The sequence below is a fragment of the Maylandia zebra genome, linkage group LG4 (assembly GCF_041146795.1).
Source record: "Maylandia zebra isolate NMK-2024a linkage group LG4, Mzebra_GT3a, whole genome shotgun sequence".
Classification (NCBI taxonomy): Eukaryota; Metazoa; Chordata; class Actinopteri; order Cichliformes; family Cichlidae; genus Maylandia; species Maylandia zebra.
The window spans coordinates 26,840,312-26,867,255 of NC_135170.1; the positions used below are offsets into that span (position 1 = coordinate 26,840,312).

Consider the following 26,944-nt stretch of genomic DNA (forward strand, 5'->3'; position numbering starts at 1 on the left):
ATATGGCAGTATACTCAACAGTTCATTCTGACTTGGGCAGAGAAAACACGTACAGTAATGTGTACAGTAATGCTAAACATTCTCTGTGACAGTATAGCTCAATATGGGCTAATGAGCTGCAGATTCTATATTTAAATTTTGGGCCTTTAAAGGGCCCCAAAATTCAAGATCTGAATCATCCAAACTTTGATGTTACATTGTGCCCGTGCATATTCAAGGGATTGAGTAAAGGGATCTCAAAACAGGCTCTTATTTTTGCTTTAAGGTATACAGGGAGTGCAGAATTATTAGGCAAATGAGTATTTTGTCCACATCATCCTCTTCATGCATGTTGTCTTACTCCAAGCTGTATAGGCTCGAAAGCCTACTACCAATTAAGCATATTAGGTGATGTGCATCTCTGTAATGAGAAGGGGTGTGGTCTAATGACATCAACACCCTATATCAGGTGTGCATAATTATTAGGCAACGTCCTTTCCTTTGGCAAAATGGGTCAAAAGAAGGACTTGACAGGCTCAGAAAAGTCAAAAATAGTGAGATATCTTGCAGAGGGATGCAGCAGTCTCAAAATTGCAAAGCTTCTGAAGCGTGATCATCGAACAATCAAGCGTTTCATTCAAAATAGTCAACAGGGTCGCAAGAAGCGTGTGGAAAAACCAAGGCACAAAATAACTGCCCATGAACTGAGAAAAGTCAAGCGTGCAGCTGCCAAGATGCCACTTGCCACCAGTTTGGCCATATTTCAGAGCTGCAACATCACTGGAGTGGCCAAAAGCACAAGGTGTGCAATACTCAGAGACATGGCCAAGGTAAGAAAGGCTGAAAGACGACCACCACTGAACAAGACACACAAGCTGAAACGTCAAGACTGGGCCAAGAAATATCTCAAGACTGGTTTTTCTAAGGTTTTATGGACTGATGAAATGAGAGTGAGTCTTGATGGGCCAGATGGATGGGCCCGTGGCTGGATTGGTAAAGGGCAGAGAGCTCCAGTCCGACTCAGACGCCAGCAAGGTGGAGGTGGAGTACTGGTTTGGGCTGGTATCATCAAAGATGAGCTTGTGGGGCCTTTTCGGGTTGAGGATGGAGTCAAGCTCAACTCCCAGTCCTACTGCCAGTTTCTGGAAGACACCTTCTTCAAGCAGTGGTACAGGAAGAAGTCTGCATCCTTCAAGAAAAACATGATTTTCATGCAGAACAATGCTCCATCACACGCGTCCAAGTACTCCACAGCGTGGCTGGCAAGAAAGGGTATAAAAGAAGAAAAACTAATGACATGGCCTCCTTGTTCACCTGATCTGAACCCCATTTGAACCTGTGGTCCATCATCAAATGTGAGATTTACAAGGAGGGAAAACAGTACACCTCTCTGAACAGTGTCTGGGAGGCTGTGGTTGCTGCTGCACGCAATGTTGATGGTGAACAGATCAAAACACTGACAGAATCCATGGATGGCAGGCTTTTGAGTGTCCTTGCAAAGAAAGGTGGCTATATTGGTCGCTGATTTGTTTTTGTTTTGTTTTTGAATGTCAGAAATGTATATTTGTGAATGTGGAGATGTTATATTGGTTTCACTGGTAAAAATAAATAATTGAAATGGGTATACAGTGGGGCAAAAAAGTATTTAGTCAGCCACCGATTATGCAAGTTCCCCCACTTATAATGACAGAGGTCAGTAATTTGCACCAGAGGTACACTTCAACTGTGAGAGACAGAATGTGAAAAAAAAATCCATGAATTCACATGGTAGGATTTGTAAAGAATTTATTCGTAAATCAGGGTGGAAAATAAGTATTTGGTCACCTCAAACAAGGAAAATCTCTGGCTCTCACAGACCTGTAACGTCTTCTGTAAGAAGCTTTTCTGTCCCCCACTTGTTACCTGTATGAATGGCACCTGTTTGAACTCATCATCTGTATAAAAGACACCTGTCCACAGCCTCAAACAGTCAGACTCCAAACTCTGCCTTGGCCAAGACCAAAGAGCTTTCGAAGGACACCAGGAAAAGTATTGTAGACCTGCACCAGACTGGGAAGAGTGAATCTACAATAGGCAAGCAGCTTGGTGTGAAAAAATCAACTGTGGGAGCAATCATCAGAAAATGGAAGACATACAAGACCACTGATAATCTCCCTCGATCTGGGGCTCCACGCAAGATCTCATCCCGTGGGGTCAAAATGATCATGAGAACGGTGAGCAAAGATCCCAGAACCACACGGGGGGACCTGGTGAATGACCTGCGGAGAGCTGGGGCCAAAGTAACAAAGGTCACCATCAGTAACACACTACAACGGCAGGGAATCAAATCCCGCAGTGCCAGACGTGTTCCGCTGCTGAAGCCAGTGCATGTCCAGGCCCGTCTGAAGTTTGCCAGAGAGCACATGGATGATACAGCAGAGGATTGGGAGAATGTCATGTGGTCAGATGAAACCAAAGTAGAACTTTTTGGTATAAACTCAACTCGTCGTGTTTGGAGGAAGAAGAATACTGAGTTGCATCCCAAGAACACCATACCTACTGTGAAGCATGGGGGTGGAAACATCATGCTATGGGGCTGTTTTTCTGCCAAGGGGACAGGACGACTGATCCGTGTTAAGGACAGAATGAATGGGGCCATGTATCGTGAGATTTTGAGCCAAAACCTCCTTCCATCAGTGAGAACTTTGAAGATGAGACGAGGCTGTGTCTTCCAACATGACAATGATCCAAAACACACCACCCGGGCAACAAAGGAGTGGCTCCGTAAGAAGCATTTGAAAGTCCTGGAGTGGCCTAGCCAGTCTCCAGACCTCAACCCCATAGAAAATCTGTGGCGGGAGTTGAAAGTCCGTGTTGCTCGGCGACAGCCCCAAAACATCACTGCTCTCGAGAAGATCTGCATGGAGGAATGGGCCAAAATACCAGCTACTGTGTGTGCAAACCTGGTAAAGACCTATAGTAAACGTTTGACCTCTGTTATTGCCAACAAAGGTTATGTTACAAAGTATTGAGTTGTATTTTTGTTATTGACCAAATACTTATTTTCCACCCTGATTTAAGAATAAATTCTTTACAAATCCTACCATGTGGATTCATGGATTTTTTTTTTTTCACATTCTGTCTCTCACAGTTGAAGTGTACCTCTGGTGCAAATTACTGACCTCTGTCATCATTTTAGGTGGGGGAACTTGCACAATCGGTGGCTGACTAAATACTTTTTTGCCCCACTGTACTTGGCCAATAAACACGATTCTGATTCTGATTCTGATTCTGAGATGTATATTTGTGAATGTGGAGATGTTATATTGGTTTCACTGGTAAAAATAAATAATTGAAATGGGTATATATTTGTTTTTTGTGAAGTTGCCTAATAATTATGCACAGTAATAGTCACCTGCACACACAGATATCCCCCTAAAATAACTAAAAAAAAAAAAAAAAAAAAAAAACTACTTCCAAAAACATTCAGCTTTGATATTAATGAGTCTTTTGGGTTCATTGAGAACATGGTTGTTGTTCAATAATAAAATTATTCCTCAAAAATACAACTTGCCTAATAATTCTGCACTCCCTGTAGGTCTGTTGACAGAGCTCTGTACAGGTCTGCTCGAGCTGACCTGAAAAGGGGTCCCACCTGTCCAGCAACAACACATGGCATGGAATAATAGACATCATAAACCACAGAGGCAGAACTGTGAAAACAGAAAACCTGAGTGTGCAGCTAGCAGAGGACATAAACAGCTTCTTTGCCCGCTTTGAAACACCACAACAGCAGCATTCATCTGCCTCAGCCCTGCTCCCATCCTCATCCTCACCTGGTTCCTGCACCGCTCCATTCACTGTAACGGAGCACGATGTCAGATGAGTGTTCCTAGCAGTGAACCCCAGGAAGGCGTCCAGACGGAATACGTGGTAAAGTGCTAAGACCATGTGCCCACCAGCTCACCCTCATCTCCACCAGAATCTTCAACCTCTCACTGGATGAAGCAGCCATCCCATCCTGTCTAAAATCAGCCACAATCATCCCAGTACCAAAGAAGTCTCCCATCACCAGCCTGAACTATTATTGCCCTGTGGCCCTCACACCGGTAATCATGAAACTAGTCCTTCAGCACACCAAGGATTACCTCCCCCCAGAATTCGACCCCCACCAGTTTGCATACCGTGCAAACAGATTCACAGAAGATGCCATCACCCTCCACTCGGTGCTGAGTCACCTAGAACAGCGGCAGAGCTACGCCAGAATGCTCTTTGTGGACTACAGCTCACCCTTCCACCACTCGCCCATTGAGAGCCTACTAACTTACTGCATCACAGTATGGTACAGCAGCTGCACTAAGGCGGATAGAGCCACCTTCCCAGCATGTTTGCAATGAGTAGGAGATGCTCTGTATCTCACTGTACAACTGTATAGTGACAAAGGTATTGGGTTCTTTTCTAAAAATTGCTATAAACAGAGGAACCCAAACTGATGAAAAGTGGCGAATATTTTTTTTCAAATGACTATTTTTAGTGGATGTTTGATATGGAGGCAGAATGACAGAATGTTAAAAGAAGTTACTTTTAGTCATTCTAAGCTGGGCATTGCGTTCTCTGGCTGTTCAAAGCCATGGAACTTTAGACTTTCCAAGCAAATAATGATGGCCATACTGATGTTCTTTTCAGTACATTTTACTTTATGTTCATTTTCATTTTTATGATGTTTCTATTTTTACATAATTCCTCCCACATAGCAAAATTGGTATGGCCTGGATCTGTCCCACACAATGTGCTTACACATGGCCTGCGTACCGCAAAGAATGACGGCCCTATGGTGGCCCAGATCTGGTTTACCAGAGGTGGCCCACACATGAGCCAGCACAAGGCCAGTTGCAGACACACTGCTGGCCCTGTGCTGGCCCAGAACAGTTTCAGCTCTGGCCCCAGATGTCAGCCTAATGTGTACCTTAGCCATGTAAGCCATGTAATAACAACATGTGCTGGAACATAATAGTGCAAAAGTAACATGACGAGACTCTGTTCAGACAGTGAATGGACTGATTCTTATACAGCACTTTTTTACTCACCCATATTACTCAAAGTGCTCTATACAACATGTCACATTCACCCAATCAGGCCAAATGTGGCATGCCATCACATAAACAGTGCCATCTTACCATGCCAGAAGTCAGCCAGCAGTGCCGGCTTGACACCAGATCCAGGCAAGACCCGTCTGCTATGTGGGATGACTTGTTCTTTTGGCATTTTAGTTGTGGATTGTGTTTGGACTGTGTCTCTTGCCCTTTCAGTATTGTTTCCTTGTGCTTCTAAGTGTCCCTTTGTTTCTTTTTAGGTTATGTAGTATGGGTTAGAGATATATTGTATGTTGTTTTTGTTTAATAAATCCGCCTTTTGGATTATTCCCTGATGTGCCTGAGTTCTGTTATTTAGTGTCACTTTGAAAGGACACACATCCAGCATTGACATATAATTGTTCTTTCAATTTTTGATAAAGATTACAGTGAATTGAGATGTAACTTGGCCCAGAGGTACGGTAGGACGCCCAGAGTAAGAAAGTGTTGAAAGTTGGACCTCAACTATTATGGATGATTTTTAATGAATTTTTGAAATTTCCATAATTGTAGTGTATTGACTGTATTGAATTGAATAAATGTTTCCATTAATTTCTGAGGAATTCTACAGTAAATCTGGATGAAACCTGGCACACAGGTACAGTAGGTGTCCTAGAGGGGGGATGTGTTGAAAGTTGTACATCAACTACTCAGGATGATTTTTAATGAATTTCTGAAAATTGACATAATTCTATTGTATTGACTGTATTGAATTGAATATAAGTTTCCTTTAATTTCTGAGGAATTCTACAGTAAATCTGGATGAAAATTCGCACACAGGTACAGTAGGTGTCCCAGAGGAGGGATGTGTTGAAAGTTGTACATCAACTACTCAGGATGATTTTTAATGAATTTTTGAAAATTGACACAATTGTAGTGCATTGGCTGTATTAGATTGAATAAATGTTTCCATTAATTTCTGAGGAATTCTACAGTAAATCTGGATGAAACTTGGCACACAGGTACAGTAGGTGTCCCAGAGGGGGGATGTGTTGAAAGTTGTACATCAACTACTCAGGATGATTTTTAATGAATTTCTGAAAATTGACATAATTCTATTGTATTGACTGTATTGCATTGAATACAAGTACCCTTTAATTTCTGAGGAATTCTACAGTAAATCTGGCTGAAACCTGGCACACAGGTACAGTAGGTGTCCCAGAGGGGGGATGTGTTGAAAGTTGTACATCAACTACTCAGGATGATTTTTAATGAATTTTTGAAAATTGACATAATTCTACTGTATTGGCCGACTGCATTGGATACAAGTACCCTTTAATTTCTGAGGAATTCTACAGTAAATCTGGATGAAACTTGGCACACAGGTACAGTAGGTGTCCCAGAGGGGGGATGTGTTGAAAGTTGGACCTCAACTATTCAGGATGACTTTTAATGAATTTTTGAAATAAACATAATTGTAGTGCATTGACTGTATTGCACTGAATATGAGTTTACTGTGATTTCTGAGTAATATTACAGTAAATCTGGGTAGAAACTGGCCCAGAGGTAAAGTAGGTGTCCGAGAAGAGGATTGTGTTGAAAGCTTGGCATCAACTTTTAATAATGATTTTTAATGAATTTTTGAATATGCAACCAGACTGTCACGATGGCTGTATTGGGCTGTTCCATTGTAATTTATGTGCGCGCCTGCGTGTGACTGTTCACGCGCGTGCATGTGTGCGCGAGTCTAGGCTTTCAATCAGGATATAAAGCGAAAAGGCGCTACCGTAAAGACTGGTGTAAAAGCGCAAGGAAATTTATGCGGCGGATAGGAGGCGGCTGGCTTGACCGCGGCTCACAAATGACGGCTCACTTTACCGCAGTATTTCAAGGTCCTGTACCCATCCGTCAGTAAACTGTTCCTGGGCTTGTTGCAGTGACCGGAAGTTACTAAACTTCACGAGTGTATGCACTCACTCCAAGAATGTGTAATTATAAATATGAGCGTAGTGAAAGTTGGGCAGCACGCTAACGTATTTTGTCCCTCTGTGTGCTCGTAAGGGTCTGACCCTTTCACTGGTTTGATTTTTCCTCGTATCTTTTCTTTGTCTTTTCCTCGAGTCTGTCTTTGTACGGACCGGCATTGTTCTCCTTCGTTTTGTACATTCCTTTTTTGTGCGGCAAAGAAAAACAAGAAGGTATTGGAACCGGAGAATGAACGTTTTGCGGTGCTGCAAATGCTTGCATTTGATGCGGTACTTGGATTGTTTTGCCACGAGTTCCCGGCATGCAATGCGCGAAAATCACGTGATTGCTAAACAAGGGGGCGGGTGCATTCGGCCTCCTCGGCTGTAATTGGTCCAGCCCAGAGTCGATCATGACCAATTGGCCAATCCAACACCTTTCATTATATATACCCTTCCTAAAAATAAAATAAAATAAAATAAAAAATCCATCGGCCCATAAAAACAAAAAATCGCCAGCGGCCCACCGGGCAAATGCCCGGTACGCCCGATGGCCAGTCCAGCTATGCCAGTGTGCATGTCCAAACTCATACTCATGCTGAACACAAGCTACACCATTAAAAACAGTCTGAATGTGTGACTTGTAGTCGCTGTTTCTGAATGGTCTGTCACTGGTCATTTAAACACATCTGTGACTTGTATGAGTTTTGGCTATATGGCGGTGCGACGTTGGCACGCAGTCTAGATTTTGATACCTGTTCGCTGAACCATCTGAGAAACCAGTCACTGGTGATGTGATCCAAGTATGATATACGGAAAGCATGTATTGCTTTGGTTATTGCATGTTAGATGGACTATGGGGTCTTTGTGGCCACAGAGACTTTGTTCTGATGTTTGAAAACGAGCATACAGTGTAAACGGAATCGAAGTTGTGGCAAATGACGTGCCAGAATTAAAAAACATACTTAAAACATGGCTTATTTTTTTCATACTGTGTGTGGGTTTTTTCATCTGTGTTGTAACCTGTGGGAATGAGCGTATTCTTCTCTACAAAAGCTTGAATAAATGGACACATAGACATTCTTATGTTTGTGAATTTTATTGAACAAGCCCCCACATATGATGAGGGTTGCTGACATTCATGCCACACGTTGGTAGCTTCTGTCTTGATGTTTAGCGGTATCTCTCGGACAGAGCCCAGGCGACGTTATTGAAGAACTTGTCCACGGAGATGTGAACCTCCGGGGTGAAGTCCGCAGGGAAGTACATGCCCAGGACCAAGATCATGTTGTGAGTGAGGATCTGTGTTTGTGACAGAAACAGCAGATTAGATTAAATCAGGCACTTCAGACATCCCTACATTCACTTAGTTTTTTAGTTTTTTAACGCTCACAATCTAAACTAAAGTACGTGCACAAATAATGATTATAATTTCTGGTAGGTTTAAAGGTCGCAATATTTTGTTACCTTGAAGTTGGCAGGATCCACGCGGAGCTGGCTGGCATGCAGCTCACTGAGCTTGCTAAGGTGGTTGGTAAGATCATCAATGTTCTTGACAGCTTTTCCCACAGCTGCCATGATGGTTGCACCATGCTTCTTCACCTGCGGACTGTTAGGGCTCAGGTCGCCCCAGTGAGAAAAGTAGGTCTTGGTCTGAGGATAAGCAACGAGCATCCTGTAAAATACAGCAGAAGGAAATACGAAGAAGTTACAAAAAAAGCAAAGAAAAAATAAAGAAAAACCCACCCTCTTAAAAAAGCCCGTGTCATCCCTACTTTAAAATTAGATCTTACCTGCCCAGAGCTTCTCCACCCATCTCGGCGACCTTTGACTCGACTTTGGCCCAGAAGGTCTTCACCAGGGTCTTGTCTTTCGAAGAGAGACTCATGACTGCCTTTGAATTTCCGGGATGCAAGGGAAAATGCTGATCAAAAAATGCTGCTTGGTTGGATCTGTCAGTGCGTCTTTATGTCGACCCAAATGGTGCCACGCCCAAGTATCAAATCCAGAATGCATGTCTGATAAGCAAACTGCTTATCAGTCAATTACGTGATATCACGTAATTGACGCAATTGACAATTAAAAAAAAGAAAAAGAAAAACTGAATGGCTGCACTGCACGAAAATCTTTAAACAACTGGCGAATAGATTTTATGCAAAAAGAAATATGCTCTAAGCAAAAATGGCATTAAACATAAATCATAATTTAAAGGCTGCACTGTTAGTCAGAGTTTGATATTTTAAAAATAAAAACACGTTGTTTTATAGCCAACAAGGAGCACAAATACCCTCCTAAAGTTAAGAGAGCACATATCCTTTTGGATAAATAAACTGTATGATATCTTAGCTTATTTAAAAGCAGGTGTTAAAAAGCTGGTATTACTGATATTACTGGTCCAATTTTGTGTGTTTTGACTGACTAATAGTATGGATTATTTGTAGCTGAGTAATTTTAAGTGACAGCAATATCTGAGCCAAATGACGTTATCTATCCGGTTGGCACTGACCGTTGCCCAAATTTGCTTTACGCAAAACACACGTCATTAAACAGGCGGGCGCAGATTATCCAATCAGATGCTTCGATGACTGAAGGAGGGGGTGCGGGTTAAACGAATAAAAACGGGAATCTCAAGTAAATTATTCACAAGCAGATTTGTGAGAACTTGTGAGAACCTGTTCGTGAACTAGGAGACTTGCACCCCGTCAAAATGGTCGAGTGGACAGATGCTGAGCGCAGTGCCATCATAAACCTGTGGGGAAAGATTGATGTGGGGGAAATCGGTCCCCAGGCCCTCTCCAGGTAACCTGCAGCTCATAGCAATTCAGAAACGTGGTCGTTTGTTATGCAACTTTTTTTACTATAATGTTGAAACTTGGCCGAAGCGAATATATCAACACGTTTCTTTGTGTATGTAGAAGCACTTATTAATGCTATATGCACTAAAATTAATATTGTTTCTCTGGTTTTATTTCAGGCTTCTGATTGTGTACCCCTGGGGTCAGAGATACTTCCAAGCCTTTGGAGACCTGTCCACCAATGCCGCCATTATGGGAAACCCCAAAGTGGCACAGCACGGAAAGACCGTGATGGGTGGTCTGGAAAATGCTGTGAAGAACTTGGACAACATCACTCAGACCTACGCCAAACTGAGCGCTATGCACTCCGAGAAACTCCACGTGGATCCCGATAACTTCAGGGTATGCCCCCACCAGCACCCAGAAACAATCATCACACATGGACCTGAAAAAGGTTAGCTAATTAGTTTGTGTTTATTAACTCTGTTAAGCATTTTCTTTCTCTCATTTTAGGTGCTCGCTGAATGCATCAGCCTGTGCGTTGCCGCTAAGTTTGGTCCCAGCGTCTTCACCGCTGAGGTCCAGGAAGCCTGGCAGAAGTTTTTGTCCGTGGTCGTTTCTGCCCTGGGTAGACAGTACCACTAAATTTCTGGAGTGCCAGTTCATCAAAGATGTGCAACAGTGACATCATATATCTTTTTGACTCTGTTGCCAGATGCACCAATAAATAAAACCTCAAATCATACTCATTCTCTGTGCGATCATTTGACTTGTTCTTTTAACCGACAATACAACATCAAGAAGGAGATCTCGGACAGTCAATAGTCCTCAATAGAAGTCGCCTATATGTTTGAGTATAATATAAATATTACAAGTATGCCTCACCGATAATCCGTTTCGTGACTTTTTCCTTTACTGTTAAGTTTTGCTTTTCGTATAAAAAAGGGTGAAAGGGATCCAAAGTTGTTGTTCTCTGGCTGCATGGGAAGTATTGTTGATGTAAGTGAAGTGTTCCAAAATGCAAAGAAGAACATCAGCTATCAGGCATTTTACGCATATTTAAAGTTAGAGCGTTAACAACGAGTCAATCTGCGAGCTCAGAAAAAAGTATTTCTTCTTTAGTGCAGAAAATTCGTTTATAACCTCGACCCAACATAACACAAGAACACTGCTAGGCGTATAGCGGCAACATTATAAAAACGCTATGCTTTTGTTTTTTTAAAACGTCTTGAATGAAATTCAAAAATGACTGAAGGATATAATATAAGTACTGTCGCGATCGGACGGGCCATAATCCTGATTGAGCTGATCAGTTTTTAAAACAAGTTTAATTGAATGGGGTAATTTAAGGCCAAGAAATAAACTTTCATACGTTTCTGATATGAAGTGGACCCGCGGATCATTTATTTGGGTGGGGAAAGCCTGAATGTTCAGATAATGATAGCATGGCATAATCTAAGTTCATCAGCTGTTGGAAAATTACTTGATACAACAGGATGGGGAGGTGGTTATGTTTACGTGAGGATATTTTGATGCCATACCATACCATCTCTGGGCATTTCCATTGTGTTTTGCAGTGATAGTCGACACGTAGTCTGTGTAGCTCAGACTCATCCGTCCGCTTTTAGTGTGCTGGAAATATAGGACCCTCATACCATCTGCTGGTTCATTTTTGCCAGTCATTAAGCGGAAAAGCTGATCACTCAGCAGCTCAGAGTGCGGAAGTAAAACTGTTTATCCAATTCGCTCAGGTCATGGTTAAGTGGACGGAACTGGAGCGCAGCACTGTGAAAGCTATCTGGGAAAAAATTGATATCGATGAGATTGGGTCACAAATTTGGGCAAGGTAGGTGATTGTGAAAGTTTTACTGTTCAAGAACGGATCGTAAAAAAATCCTAAAAACGAAAAAAATATTCTGGCAATTTTCTCTCAATACATTATTATTATTATTGCTATTTAATTAGTTGATGGGTATTTCGTAATAGTAAAATTCAATGCCTGGTTTAAAAAGAAATAAATAAAGAAAAAACGATCGTGAAAAATTCTTATTTTTTAAATATTCCATTGTTTAAGGGTACGTTGTATATTTAGGGATTTTTTCTCCAGTTAGTTCAGATTTTATCACGTGGTATCGTTTATGCTCATTAACCTGTACCACTGACTGTTGCATTGTCAGAGTCTTGATAGTCTACCCCTGGACTGAGCGATATTTTGGTTCTTTTGGAGATCTCTTCACCATCACTGCTATTTTGAAAAACGACAAAGTGGCGGCTCATGGAAGGATGGTGCTGAAGGCTCTGGACAAAGCAGTGAACAACATGGACAACATGAAACGGACGTATGCTGATCTGAGCCGGTTGCATTTTCAGAAACTCGAAGTGGACCCTGATAGCTTCAGGGTAAGCAACACTTTTCCTCAAACCCACATGAAAAAAATACGTGACGTTTTGCACTTGTAGAGTTTTCATGGTGTTTTCTCTTTTTTCCCCCACAGCTGTTGGCAGACTGTATCACTATCACAATCGCATGCAAACTCAAGTCAGCCCTGAGCCCCCAGAGTCAAGCTATCTGGCAGAAGTTTATATCTGCTGTGGTCGACGCTATGAGCAGTCAGTACCGCTGAAAAGAACCTATTTGGAGATAATACAACTTAAAGAAAAACACAAAACAAAAAACGTGTGTTAGCCCTGATATAAGTTTGACATGAGTGCATTTCAGTTTGTTTTTTATCAGTTGGAGCTTGGTGAGTCTCATACTGAAGACAGTTACTAAAGACAAAACTGAAGTCAAAGAGACCCCAACACACACAAGCAGCAAGTGAAAGTAGTCTGACAGAGCTAAAGGAGGAAACAGCATTTAGTGACTTTCATGGGTTCCAGATTTCAGACAGTTAAGAACTTGTCATGGACTGAAAGTTGTTGTTTTTTTTTCCAACTCTGTGAAAAGTTAATAAAACATAAAAACTATTTTTATAGTTAATATTATGTCACCTTTTCAAATTACTGTGAGCCTCTGAATATGGGGAACTGTATTAATGGCTATAATTCCTAAAATTAATACAGTACCTTTGCTAAACCACTTGAAATAATGCTGAAAGTCTTTCCATCAATCACACATTCATTGTTACATCTGCCAAACAGGTTATGTTTTTGGTAGTGTTTGCACATGTGTCATTCTGTCAGTAAACAAATGAGCTCAACCAGTCTTTAATGAATTCTGATAAAACTTTTTAGGGATGGGTCATGTTGACACAATTTGGTTAACGTCCACAGCGGTCTTCACAGTCAACTAAACAATTTACTTGAGGTCTGTTGCAGGGAAGGCCCAGCTTATTTCATAGAGATAATGCCCTAATGACATTCTGCAACAATCTCCTCGCTGCAGTCTACACCTGTCGTACATTAAAAACATTTGATACACTAAGAAATGAAAAACATTATAAAGGAAGCCCAGAACCTAGTAAGGCTGCTGAAATCTTATATCAAGCAAAAATGGAAAATATATCTGACTTAGTAATGAAGGTCCAAAGAAAATGCAGTATGTCCTGAGGGAGGTAATATATAATTAATAGTATTGGCATTGTCATTTCACGGCATTTTAAGGGAAATTTTGAATCAACAAGTGTAACTGCAGTTAATGAGAGGAGAAAAAACATGGCGGAAAATCAAGTTTAATTGTCTTGATAGAAAAATATCTGGGTCACAGTTGCATTGTTGAAAACAACCATCCCAAATTTGAACGCCTATTTGTTTGAATTTGTAAAACAGACACCATATAAGGGTTTTAATGTTGTAACGGTTTTAATGTATAGAGTGTGTTCCTCCTAAGGCTTGGATTTTACAGTGGCACCAACAGGGTTGATGGTATCCATGTGGATTCAGACAGCAAGAAGATACAGGAATTGGGTCATATAATTGTTTATTTTAAACAAGAATGACAGAACAATCAAACAGACATAAAAGGAAGGCCACAGGGACACAAACAAATTGATCAAAAATCTCTGGTCATATTCAGTCTAATAGATTCACCATGAACAATGACCCAGAAAGCTCAAAGTCATCACACAGATAATGTAAACAAATATAAAAGATGTCCTAATATTCACATTGTGTGAAAAATGTGAGTATTAAGTGAGAAATACGCAGTTTGTAGCATTGGCGCGTTTAGACCCTTTTCAGTAGTGATGGGATTTCCGGCTCCTTTTAGAGAACCGGCTCTTTCGGCTCGGCTCACTAAAAGAACCGGCTCTTCAGGTTGTTTTATTGCTTTAATTAATTTATTATTAACAACAATATAAAATTATGCACAAAAATAATTACTAATGTAAAAAAAAAGTGGTTTTATTTATATATGTTTATATATAAATATATACAATGGCCCCTAGAGACAAAGCATGTACAATTTCCTCCAAACTCCAAAACACATTTCTAGCGTTAACTGAACTTCCAAAACAGAGCTACCTAGATCACTTAAATTACACAATTGAACGCATATGTGTATTGTTTGTGTATTTATTCACAAGCACACACATATATTCAAAAAAAAAAAAAAAAAGTTCATTTACCTGTTACTACCACACACCAAATCCGGTCGTTGGTACTTCCTGGCTTGTGTAGCCACTGGGTAACAAAAGCTCAACACTGCCCCCTAGCATCCTGGAGCACTTCTGTTGTGTTTGTGTCTGTTTTGAAACTTGTACGTGCTTTGTCTCTAGGGGCCACCGTAAATATACTTTTATTTATTCACTCCACATAAAATGTAATAAATAAATCATATAATACAAAAAACAACTATTCACATTTCAACTTTCAACTATTTAAATTGTCAGCTTTTTCCTTTTAAACAAATTTTAAGTGAAACAACACAAAACACTGCAAACCACAACAAAATTAAATATAAATAAAATATGAAAACAAAAAGAACATGCACATTCTCTGTCATATAGGCCTGCATGAATAAACTTTCTGAATCCTTTATCATCCGTAACTGAAAATAGCTGTGGATGATTACTACACCTTTCTAATGTGACGTTGTTATCCCTGGCTCTCTTTCTCTGTCTCTCCCTCCTGCTCTGTTCCTGTGCTACTGCGAGTGTAACTATCGCTCCTCCCCCCTCTTCCCAGGGCAAAGCCCAAGGCTCGCGTGCAGAGTGAAGCGGAAAAAAGTGTGAGAGAGAGGGTGAGAGAAAGAAAAAAAAAAACCCATGGCTCCCGATAAGGAGCCGGCTCATGTCGTTCATGTCAAAGACCCGGCTCTAAGAGCCGTTTCGTTCGTGACCGACACATCACTACTTTTCTGGATGCTCAACCACCCTAAAAGCAACATGCCCTTTTAATGCTACATTTTCCAAACTTCTCTGTTGGAGATCATACAGCAGATTACAGTGAAATCAAGTCCAGTGTTCTTGATGTCAAGTTGCTATTAGTGCACTCAAACAGAGGAGCTGCATGAGAGACAGGGATGGAAAGGGTTAGAGGTAAAGAGCAAAAGTCAAAGACAGCAAAAGCTGTAGCTTCTCTTTTGCCCACATTCATTGATGATGATTTCATGATCTAAAGTTTGTGCAAGTTTCTCCTCTTTTTCTGCTTTACTACAAATTTTGCTTTAACTTACTTTCAAAAGTTATATTAAGAACTGTGATCATTTATTCAGAATCATTCTTCGTGCATAGTGGTCAGTACAGTGGACAGCTATTCAAAGGCTGTTTTCTTGTATCCGTTTCAGTGTTGATGGCACACTTGCACTTAAACCACTACATCGGACACTGATGTGTCACTCCATACCAAATTCATAGGTCAAAACGTAGGTTGTCCACCTAAGTGGACATGTAACAAACTCTTTGAAAAGTACATGTTTAAAAAAAATGAAGTTCAAAAATCTTTTTTTTCATGCCTAAAGATGACTAAAACTACTTAAGAATAAAAATCCTGACTGAGGTTGTCATAATTCATGCATGAAAGGGTTCAACACTGAAATATAATCCAAAAAAGATATTTCTTTTGGATATGTTTTAATGTTTATCCTGTAACATTCAGGTCTGCAAAGGTGAAAATTATGTTTACATGCAGCATAATATGTTGGTATAATTGTAAGGCAGAATGGATGACGTTATGACTGGGGGCTGAGGCCTCCTAGTGGTTTGATCCTAGAATCGTCCCTGGTGTGTGGCTAATTGTCCCAGACGAACAAGGCAACTGATCATAAGAATGCAATTCTCTTCTTTGCCACAAGAAGTCACTGCCGGAAAAAATGAGTATGGTGCAACAGACCCCTGCTTGTGTGAGAGCACTGCAGACAGAACGAGGGCTCGAGTCATTTTGTTGTCCTGTCATAATCATATCGGACATGGTCGGGAGGTATGACTGAGAGCAGTGCATAGTTACAAGGTTTATAAAACAACTGAAGCCGCTCAAAAAGAAGACGATTGAGCACACTTGGTGTTTTACCTGGCAAAGAATTAGACGTTTATTTGACCAACGGACAGGAACCGACTTGGCCATTCAGTCTTGACGTTTTCTCACTGCGCGAGTGCACACATATAGGTACATTTAACTGAAGCAAATCAGATGGTGACAGCTAGAGTCAAAGCAGGTTCTAAACTTAAACATTAGCTAAAAATACCCGACTCACTGCCAGAGGCGGAGGCAGACATTTGATACACCCGGGGCTTAGCCCTAAAGGTAGTATGCATGTGGGATTTTTTTTTTTTTTTTTTGGGGGGGGTGTTCACCTGCTCTTGTTCCCTCTCTGTTCTGTCCTCATTCTCCTCTCTCTCCCTCTCTGCTCCTCTCTCTCCCTCTCTCCTCCTCTCTCTCTCTCCCTCTCCTCTCTCTCCCTCTCTGCTCCTCTCTCTCCCTCTCTCCTCCTCTCTCTCTCCCTCTCCTCTCTCTCCCTCTCTGCTCCTCTCTCTCCCTCTCTCCTCCTCTCTCTCCCCCTCTCCTCTCTCTCCCTCTCTGCTCCTCTCTCTCCCTCTCTCCTCCTCTCTCTCTCCCTCTCCTCTCTCTCCCTCTCTGTTCCTCTCTCTCCCTCTTTGTGCTGACAATCATCAAATATACAGTTGAAACCAGATATTTACACACTTTTCAGATAAAAACACTTTTTTAATTGTAACATCAAATCAGACTAAATGTTTATTTTTTTAGATTGATAAATATAAAAACATGTTTGTTAACTTTAAGAGTAAAGGGAGAAACTATCTGTATTTCTTAATCAAAAATGGCACCCAATTGTATTCAAAATTGAGCCACACTTATGGAGCTCCACAGTTCTTTTCCTGGTGTTTTGGTTGACATCTTTGGTTGATTTTCCCATTTCAAAGAAACAGGCTCTGTGTTTTGCCTTATATGCATCCACAGGTGTGCCACCAATTTACTCACATGGACTCTACTAACCTATCAGAAGCTTCTTCAGCTCAGAATGGAATCGTCTGGAGTTTTCTTATTAATTAATAATAAACTAAGTGTACATGTACTCCTAAATTTGATGAAAGTGATAAAAAATAGACAGCTCTGTCTCTCTTTATTCTGACATTTAACTAATTCAAAGGATATTTATTTATCCAAAGCAAAACAAGTTTACTCTAAATTGATGTTGTACAGTAATAAAATGTTCTTGTGTTTTCCATAAAGTGTATGTAAGTATCTGGTTTAAACTGTGAATATACTGCTGTGTATTGAAGTTCCTCTTGTTTTCCATAGAAATATACTGAACAACATACAAAGCATAATATATAAAATAACATCTACCAGAGTTTTTTCTTTGAAAGAAGCTCCTTATGCCCATTCTTGTATATCAGTGCATTACTGAAACCGATTTATTTAGCCGCGGAGGGTAACGACTGAAAATATGAAATAAACATACATGTAAGCTAAGACTCTATAAAGAAACAGCATTGTTGTTGTTCTGCTTTTCATTTCGCCATTTGTTGATTCACTCGAAGAGCAAGTAACGTAATATTGGTCAAGTGATCAGTTTGATATCAATCTTTTGTGATTCACCGTCATATTTACATTATTTGTACAGTACGAATGATTTGCTTTTGGTACCTGGTCGATCTTCAGCTCTCCTTAGTCTGCTTGGCTCCGTTTCTCCAACAGGCAGCAGCTCCCCCCGGCCCCTCGCTCAGTCGCTGTGCTCGGATCATACCAATATTAGGAGGGATTCACGCACAGTCATAAATTTCCACAGTGTGCACTATGTGCTTCGAATATTGTGTGTAGTTTTTGTTTTATACAGTTGTCAGCCAGGCATCTAACTATGAAAAAATTACACTCCAAAAGACCCCGGGCTTCTGACAAAACAACCCGGGCTTAAGCCCAGTAAGTCACCCCCCCCCCCCCCCCCCCGCTCCGCCACTGCTCCCTGCAATGCAATGAAATAAACTAACACCAAGAGCGAATGTATAATTGTAACCGCGTCGATATGTCGTGGTGCAGCCAGTGCTGCTCCTGCATTATCATGTTTTGTTTTGTTTTTTTTAAAACAGGCCCACCCACTGAAACGATAAGCCTCACAGTAAAAACGAACGCGGCGAATGGCATAATCATCATGTTTGTAACTGATAGCACAACCAACAGGCCTATTAATTAATTGTAGAATTTAGATTTTAAATCAGAATCCACGGACTGATTGTTAAAGCGTACTGATTTAATTTATCTCATATAAATTGCAATTACAAAGGCAGTTAATAAAGTAAATAAACACAAGCATATATACAAATGTATGTATGTTTAAAAAGTTATTCTTGGCCGTCATAAACATGAAGCAGTAGTTTTGAGTAAAGACAACTGGAACATATGACATCAAAGGTTTATTTATTCAGAATTAATTATTACGGAAAATATTTTTGACATAAATTGAATGTATACCAATCAAGTACATTTTATTTGACCAAATTCAATTACATTTAGCGTTTGACATGTATGTAAGAAAACTATATGGAAAACTTACATTTAATCAAATTACTTGAATTCAACATTTTGGACATAAATCTCTTTTGAGTGTAAATAAAATATTGAAATAGCAGTTACTAAGTTATATTTACATTTTTTTTCTTGTAGTTTGGTGTAAAACAAAATAAAAGCTTTAACCTCCAGTTAATAAGGAGTGTGATTTGTGAGGATAAACACTTGTTTAATTAGAACAAATAAAAAAAATCATCTTTAGATTTACTCATCTAAAGGAGTGAGCCAAAATAAAAATGTTTGGATTAATTCCAAAGTGGAGGTTATTTATAGACCCTTACCATCCCTCAAGAGCGCATTTCCAGTGTGGGGCAAAGCTGAAACGATAAGATATTTGGCTTGTACACATACCATATGTGTTTCTTAGCAGCCAGTTAATTCATTAAGGCCAGTTTTTAACGTCCGAGCATTACCAGCACGTCCAAGTTTGAGCAGTTTGAGCAGGTGATACGAGGGTTTCACTAGCTGTCAGTTTTGTACGCTTCAGTTGGATGCCCGTGGGAAATATAATTCTGATTGTTTCGTCCTATATTATAGAACACCGTGAGACTTTGGTTTCGTGTTTATCTCATGCCAGCTGTTACATGTCATTTGGAATCCTTCCAAACGCCTATAGCATTATCTTGAAGGGGGGCTGGGTGTGCCTATGTTCCACTGCATCCATAAAACCCCTCCGTTTGCAGCGAACACGGCATTGAACTTGAAAAAAAAAAAAGTCCAGAGGAAAGATGAGTCTTTCTGCTAAGGACAAGGAGATAGTCAAGGCCTTTTGGGCTAAAGTGTCGGGAAGGGCGGATAACATTGGCGGTGACGCTGTTGCCAGGTAAATAAGAAAAAACACGAGGCGAATTTAACCCGCTTCTGCATTTTTATCTATTACTTACTGGCTTATTCACCTGTGTTTTTGCCCAGGATGCTGACAGTGTACCCTCAGACCAAGACTTACTTCTCCCACTGGAAGGACCTGAGCCCCAGCTCTGCCCCAGTGAGGAAACACGGAGGAATGGTGGCAGCTACAATAACCGATGCTGTGAACAAAATCGACGACCTGGCAGGGAGTCTTCTTACCCTCAGTGAGCTGCATGCTTTCACTCTGCGAGTGGACCCTGCAAACTTCAAGGTATTTGTTTATTAAATCATGAAAGCGGTTCAGAAAACCTGTGGGTTTGCTTTAAAGATTAATTGGACTACAAATTAAACGCTTGCTTAAACATTTTTTAGTAGTTTTTATTTAAATGTGCCTCCATAGGCTACTGGTTGAGACTGCATCCCTTCTAGTGAGGAACTGTAACGTCATCATTAATTATTCTTTGATTTAGAAGCCTATAAATCTGTCCCATCCACACATGGATAAGGCCATATGCAAATATAAATAAATCATAAGTTGAACCCCAATTCGTGACATCGAGCTACAGTTATCTTTAGGATAAATGAAATGTGTGTTTCGGCTGCTGCAGCGCAAAAATGTTACACTTTTAAACAAACAGGGAAGTTGCCTGTGTTGTCAGCAAGTCAAAGCACGACACTGTCACCGAAGAAACACAGGATAGACTGAGTTATGATTCAGATAACTGATCTTTGATGTCATAATCCCTGATTCTGCTAAAGAAGTGTCACGATCTTTGTACAGATTCTTGCTCAGAACATCCTGGTGGTTCTGGCCACTATGTTCCCCGTCGACTTCACCCCTGAGGTCCATATGGCTTTAGACAAGTTCCTGGCTGCCTTGGCTCGTGCCCTGTCTGTGAAATACCGATAAATTGCATACTGGAGGCGACGAGCGGCAGGGGCTCAGATAGCAATTCACTGCCAGTCTGAATCTGAATAAATCAAATGCAATGAAACTGCCGTGTTTGTTTGGGTTTTTTTGTGTGGTGTACATTAAAAATACTTTACACCACAATACTTTATCATCCGTCATAATTTATGAGAGGTCCTTTGATGCGAAAGTCACAGCATGACTTATTTTTATTTTACACCATCTTATTTAAAATTTGAAAGAATAGGCTAATTAATATCTTACACCCACTATTTAACTCTTCTGTTACACCCTGATATAGTTGCAAATGCTAGAAAAAAAAAAAAGAAAAAACAACAAAGTGAAAAATAAGCTCGTTGTTTTATTGATTTAAGCCTCCTCAAGACATGATTTAAAAAACAGTGTATGTAACGGTCCTATTATGAAAAAGGGGAAATAAAACAAACAACTTGAGGTATATGCTTCATATATCTTATTTATTAACATCATTTTGAGGTACAATTTAACAACAGAGTGTGTGACGGTCCTCTGCAGCTCTCTAGTAGTACTGCTTTCTGAGGGAGGACACCACCACTGCCAGGAACTTCTGGAAAGCTGCGTGTACCTCAGGAGTGAAGGCTTTACTCAGCTGGGAAGCAACCACAATGGTCAGGCAGTGACCCAGGAGCTGTAACACAACACAACATGCATGATATATCATGAACATGCTAAATAAATACATAAATATCAATAGAAGCCAGTACCATCAGTTCACAATTGCCTACCATGAAATTGTCAGGGTCCACCTGCAGTTTCTCAGAGTGCAGCGCGCTCAGCTCTGCATATGTGGCCTTGATGTTGTTCATGTCCTTCACGGCTTTTTCCAGAGCTTCCATGATGACTTTTCCATGAGACGCAACCCTTGGATTTGATGTGATGGCAGCAGCATTGTAGAGGTTTCCAAATCCACCGAAATACCTCTGAGTCCAGGGGTAGACAATCAGACACCTGCGGAAACAGACAATTTTAAATAGCTCACAATTACTAAAGAAGAGTCATATATAGAGTCATATAATCTTGCACATTCTTTAAGGGAGAAACATGGTCATACCTGGAAAAAGCTGCTTGCCCAACGACCGCATAGTCGATCTTGGAGAAGATGTCCTGGATCGCGGTGCGCTCAAAGTCTGTCCACACAACCATTTTGCTTTGTTGAGTTTTGCACTTGTCCTGTTAGTCAGCAGCCCACCACACGCAGCTTTTAAAGGTCTGTTTCGCTCCACCCAAAGATATGCAGTTGGGTGGAGTAGGACAGTAGGGTGGATAAACCGAGTTACATGTAACGCTTTGTACTTCTTTGTTCGTGTAACTTGAAAATCAGTCAAGAGAAAACAAGCTTTCCAGTGTAAGTCTTCGTCACATTTGTGCCAGCTTAGTTAATTAGTTTCATTATTCATAAACGTTTTCGTTACCTGATATTTTCAGTATTACAGTTTTAAAAAATCATTTTAATGTTAGGGAATCACACAGAGCTACATTTTTAAGTTCGGGAAATTCAGAATATCATAAGAACACCTTCTGAATCGAGCTGACTCACAGACCAAATCCCAGTCTCATTTAACAGATCTGCAGACGTTTTTTTTAATTAGCTTAATTAACTGTAAGTAAACATAAATAAAGAATTGTTTAAAGATAAGGTGAGATTAAAAAAACCCCCAGAAGATTCCACTGCGCTGGAGAGATAGCATTTTGGTTTTTATTGAAACTTTTTTGGTCTCATTTTTCCATACTTCTATATCTCTTCCGCTAATTTTAGGTTGATTTTGGCAGAGTTATCATGCCCTGTGCTCACATGGGAACCTAGAAATCAACTTTCTTTCCTGAGGCTAACGGCTCAGTGTGCACCCACCTGTTGAACATCAGATATGTTTCAGTAAGGTGTTGGCTGCTAAGATATAACGTCATCATGTTGGTAACTGACAGCCTTGCAAAATCTAGAACTTGAATCAGTATTTCTAGTCCTCTACATGTTTAATTTTGGTTTTTCAGTACTAAGCTGTATGCTACGTAATTTTTATAATATGTTCTTGTATAATAATAATAATAATAATAATAATAATAATAATAATAATAATAATAATAATAATAATAATAATAATAATAATAATTATTATTATTATTATTATTATTATTGTTGTTGTTGTTGTTGTTGTTGTTGTTGTTGTTATAAATTTAAAATGTCCATTTTACTGCTTTGACTTATTTCAGCACCACATTAATATGAACAGCAACAGACTCAAAGACAACAATCACTGTCACTGGAAATCTATGTTTTGGGTTTTAAAACTGCAAACTTTTAGTATTCAGTTGGATTAATTGAATTAATTTATTAAATAAATGAATAAATAAACACTGCCTTGAGACTGGCTTACGGACTGGTCTTCAGAGCCACCATCGCAATTTTATCTTGCGTTTATCTCGAGCAGAACCTTGTGGTCATATCTCTGAGGTGGCCCGGGTGTGTCCATTGCTTGTTTCATGTATAAAAGCCCCCGTAGTTTGAGCTGATCAGGAAAAGCGAAAAACAAAACAAAAACAGGCAACATGACATCCCTTTCCGAAAAGGACAAGAACATAGTCCAAACTTTCTGGGCTAAAGTGGCTGGCAGGGAGGAGGACATCGGTTGTGATGCTGTCTCCAGGTAAATATGCCTTATGATATACAACCTATGACCCCAACTGGACAGACCCTCTGCTGCATTTTTTACCTACTATTTACTTAACCTACATTTTACCTATGCTGACAGTGTACCCCCAGACCAAGACTTACTTCTCCCACTGGAAGGACCTGAGTCCCGGTTCTGACCCGGTGAGGAAGCACGGAGCAACCGTGATGGCTGCAGTTACTGATGCTGTCAGCAAAATTGATGATCTGATCGGAGCTCTTCTGAGCCTCAGTGAGCTGCACGCCTTCACTCTGAGAGTGGACCCTGCAAACTTCAAGGTACTTATTTATTAAATCATAGCAGTGAAACTTTTTAGTGTTTTGCTGTGAAGGTTTGGACCTAAATAAAACAGATCACAACTTTTGTGCATTTTCGTATTAATATAAAAATAATTTAATAGATTTAATATTTTTTTGTCTTTAGACATCCCAAGTTTTTCTTCCCAAATCACTATTCTCAAGCATATCTATTTTCTGTCTAAATTACACTTAACCCAGACTGTGCGGTTCAATCGTACAAAAAAAAATGTTTGCAGAATATTACAGCAATTAAATGTGACTTTAAATGTGGCTATCATGTTTTCACAGGTTCTCTCTCACAACCTCCTTGTGGTCCTGTCCACCACATTCCCCAACGACTTCACCCCCGAGGTCCACGTGGCTATTGACAAGTTCCTGACTGCGGTGGCGCTTGCCCTGTCTGAAAAGTACCGATAAATTGCACTCTGACGGTCAACAACATGGGCTTGGATACTCCCAAACTGATTTTTAATGTAAAAACAAATAAATAAATCTAATACAGTACTGCTGTTATCTGTGTGGTGAAGTGAATTTATTTAAAGTTGATATCAACTTTCAATTTGGTGGCAAATCTAAAAAATAAAAACAATATACGTGTAATAAAGGAGGGCTGAGATGAAAGGCCAACAAAATGTGCCAGAATTTATTAAAAGTCAAGATGAGTGACCAATAAGCTTTCAGCTGGCCACTAAATAAAATTTAATGTGCAAACACAGAAAGAGTGTTCAAAGTAATAGCCTACCTTTCTAACCATTAAATGCGAGCTGCCACAGAGTAACGATTTTATTTGTTTCTACAGCTATAATGTTGTGCAATAAAAGTAACATCGCTATAACTTTATTGCAGGCTATAGGAGGCTGCCGATGTTTTGCAGATCCCAGCACAAATTAATATTCTGACGATTATATTTTTTAAAATAATATCAACATTAATTCTATTCATTCTATAAAATAGCTTTTTAGATGCCTGTATATATATTGTTGCTGCAGCAATTATGCTTTAAAATAACATGGAAAATCCAATCCAAGATAAACCCAGGACACAACACAGCAGCACATGCTGTAGTTTGCTGAGAACATCTTTATTATTGTTTATGATTCCTTTATAATTGTCCAGAGCAATGCAATAACCAACAAAATTTGTAAAGCAAAGAAAAAAATGTGTACGTTCAAATGATTTATAAAACCAAACGCTGCAAACTTTATTTTCATTATAACCATGGCCAGGGTCACATGCTCTTATTAGTAATTGACAGTTTATTTGACCTCGATCAGTTACAGCACAATCTGATTTACTAGAAGTTATGCCTTTAAAAAAAACACCCCAGAAGAAGATAGTAGTGATGTGGGATAATGCAGAATAAGGTATCGATCTGATACCAAGTAAATAAAGGCCCAGTTTTGCCCATACCAATACTGATACTGATACTTTAAATCTATATAGGCAGTTTATGTAGGGGAGAGCAGTGTATCAGGATTTATGACATGAGTCATGTCATACAGTTTACGAATTCTTAACACATTTTTAATGTCGTTCTACACTAATGAGTCGACACAACTTATCTCACAAAGTTCAGTGGGCTACATACTGAATTTAGAGAATACAAACAAATTATCAACCCTATTGCACTGCAATCGATCCAATACCATGGTTGTTATGGATACCATCAACTAGAAGACACAATGGTGTTTTCCTTTTACAAGTATCACCTTGCTCACATTTGTCTGTGTGTGTTTGTGTTTGGATGTAGTTGTATTTCGTTTGTACATCAGCTGTCTCACAGAACAGTATAAAAGAACAGTGTGTAGGCCTATATATTTTTCTATATATGAACAAAGCTTACAAGACTCTCAAAGAGTTACTTTTATTTACTAATATGACCATATATTCTGAAAAAAGGGGAAATAAAATGAACAACTTGAGGTATATGCTTCATATATCGCATTTATTATCAGCATTTTGAGTCACACTTTAAAAACAGTCCTCTGTAGCTCTCTAGTAGTACTGTTTTCTGAGGGAGGACACCATTTAAAAATTAAAAGAATAGGCTCATTTATAGGTTGCACTACAAGATACACCCACCATTTAACTCTTCTGCTACACCCTGATATAATTACAAATGTTGGAAAAGGAAAAAACAACAAAGTGAAGAATATGCCCATTGTTTTATTTATTTAAGCCTCCTTAAGACATGATTAAAAAAACTGAGTATGTGACGGTCCTCTGCAGCTCTCTAGTAGTACTGCTTTCTGAGGGAGGACACCACCACTGCCAGGAACTTCTGAAAAGCTGCGTGTACCTCAGGAGTGAAGGCTTTACCCAGCTGGGAAGCAACCACAATGGTCAGGCAGTGACCCAGGAGCTGTAACACAACACAACATGCATGAGATATCATGAACATGCTAAATAAATACATAAATATCAATAGAAGCCAGTACCATCAGTTCAGCATTGCCTACCATGAAATTGTCAGGGTCCACCTGCAGTTTCTCAGAGTGCAGCGCGCTCAGCTCTGCATATGTGGCCTTGATGTTGTTCATGTCCTTCACGGCTTTTTCCAGAGCTTCCATGATGACTTTTCCATGAGACGCAACCCTTGGATTTGATGTGATGGCAGCAGCATTGTAGAGGTTTCCAAATCCACCGAAATACCTCTGAGTCCAGGGGTAGACAATCAGACACCTGCGGAAACAGACAATTTTAAATAGCTCACAATTATTAAAGAAGAGTCATATATAGAGTCATATAATCTTGCACATTCTTTAAGGGAGTGAATATCAGAAACATGGTCATACCTGGAAAAAGCTGCTTGCCCAACGACCGCATAGTCGATCTTGGAGAAGATGTCCTGGATCGTGGTGCGCTCAAAGTCTGTCCACACAACCATTTTGCTTTGTTGAGTTTTTCACTTGTCCTGTTAGTCAGCAGGTCACGGCGTGCAGCTTTTAAAGGTCTGTTTCGCTCCACCCACAGATATACAGTTGGGTGGAGTTAGACAGTGGGATGTGCCAGTGTGGGGTTTGGCAGGACTATATTCACTTCACCATCAAACTGAATCAAAGAAAATGATTCAGTTTTTTCATTATCATTGAATCATAAATTAAATTCTAAATTATTTTCATTCGTCACTCTCAAAATCTGCGAATTTAGCCTCTGACCACTCAGATAGCTAATTGTGTCTACTCAGGTATACATGTGAGCCTCATTAGCTTTTATTATTTTATGTCCTGTTTTTTACATTTCACTGCAATGAAGGATCACCTCTGTCTAAACAGGAAATCTCAACTTTTGAGCTCTTTTGTGAACAAAAAAAGAAAAAAGTAAAAATAAACCCACAGATATCCAGGAAACATTTACTGCTCTCAGGGTGGATCCACCTGTTGGAAGTTTAGATAAGGCAGAAACAAACGTCATCCTCAAACCTTAGT

At 39.9% G+C, this 26,944-nt stretch overlaps 7 protein-coding genes across 7 annotated transcripts; 4 read left to right on the plus strand and 3 right to left on the minus strand.

Moving 5' to 3' along the window:
• Positions 1-8,074: 8,074 nt before the first annotated feature.
• Positions 8,075-8,956, minus strand: LOC101476035 (hemoglobin subunit alpha-B). Its single transcript, XM_004552175.5, has 3 exons — positions 8,788-8,956; positions 8,462-8,669; positions 8,075-8,296 (listed from the first exon to the last, which is right to left on the minus strand). Exons 1-3 carry the CDS (start codon positions 8,880-8,882, stop codon positions 8,168-8,170), a joined length of 432 nt encoding a protein of 143 aa, XP_004552232.2. The 5' UTR covers positions 8,883-8,956; the 3' UTR covers positions 8,075-8,167.
• A 671-nt stretch (positions 8,957-9,627) lies between these two features.
• LOC101475746 (hemoglobin subunit beta-A) lies at positions 9,628-10,534 on the plus strand. Its single transcript, XM_004552174.4, has 3 exons — positions 9,628-9,793; positions 9,969-10,191; positions 10,303-10,534. The coding sequence occupies exons 1-3, from the start codon at positions 9,702-9,704 to the stop codon at positions 10,432-10,434; spliced, it is 447 nt and encodes a 148-aa protein (XP_004552231.3). The 5' UTR covers positions 9,628-9,701; the 3' UTR covers positions 10,435-10,534.
• A 753-nt stretch (positions 10,535-11,287) lies between these two features.
• On the plus strand, positions 11,288-12,756 carry LOC101475444 (hemoglobin cathodic subunit beta). The gene is made up of 3 exons (XM_004552173.5): positions 11,288-11,635; positions 11,967-12,189; positions 12,285-12,756. Exons 1-3 carry the CDS (start codon positions 11,544-11,546, stop codon positions 12,411-12,413), a joined length of 444 nt encoding a protein of 147 aa, XP_004552230.2. The 5' UTR covers positions 11,288-11,543; the 3' UTR covers positions 12,414-12,756.
• Positions 12,757-19,415: 6,659 nt separating this feature from the next.
• LOC101475153 (hemoglobin embryonic subunit alpha-like) lies at positions 19,416-20,597 on the plus strand. Its single transcript, XM_004552172.5, has 3 exons — positions 19,416-19,576; positions 19,666-19,873; positions 20,384-20,597. Exons 1-3 carry the CDS (start codon positions 19,482-19,484, stop codon positions 20,510-20,512), a joined length of 432 nt encoding a protein of 143 aa, XP_004552229.2. The 5' UTR covers positions 19,416-19,481; the 3' UTR covers positions 20,513-20,597.
• Positions 20,598-20,969: 372 nt separating this feature from the next.
• LOC143418388 (hemoglobin subunit beta-like) lies at positions 20,970-21,762 on the minus strand. The gene is made up of 3 exons (XM_076883311.1): positions 21,603-21,762; positions 21,277-21,499; positions 20,970-21,179 (listed from the first exon to the last, which is right to left on the minus strand). Exons 1-3 carry the CDS (start codon positions 21,692-21,694, stop codon positions 21,051-21,053), a joined length of 444 nt encoding a protein of 147 aa, XP_076739426.1. The 5' UTR covers positions 21,695-21,762; the 3' UTR covers positions 20,970-21,050.
• A 921-nt stretch (positions 21,763-22,683) lies between these two features.
• On the plus strand, positions 22,684-24,020 carry LOC101474858 (hemoglobin embryonic subunit alpha-like). Its single transcript, XM_023152542.3, has 3 exons — positions 22,684-23,193; positions 23,299-23,495; positions 23,805-24,020. The coding sequence occupies exons 1-3, from the start codon at positions 23,181-23,183 to the stop codon at positions 23,931-23,933; spliced, it is 339 nt and encodes a 112-aa protein (XP_023008310.1). The 5' UTR covers positions 22,684-23,180; the 3' UTR covers positions 23,934-24,020.
• A 1,642-nt stretch (positions 24,021-25,662) lies between these two features.
• LOC101474579 (hemoglobin subunit beta-like) lies at positions 25,663-26,470 on the minus strand. Its single transcript, XM_004552170.5, has 3 exons — positions 26,312-26,470; positions 25,976-26,198; positions 25,663-25,878 (listed from the first exon to the last, which is right to left on the minus strand). Exons 1-3 carry the CDS (start codon positions 26,401-26,403, stop codon positions 25,750-25,752), a joined length of 444 nt encoding a protein of 147 aa, XP_004552227.2. The 5' UTR covers positions 26,404-26,470; the 3' UTR covers positions 25,663-25,749.
• Between the last annotated feature and the right edge of the window lie 474 nt (positions 26,471-26,944).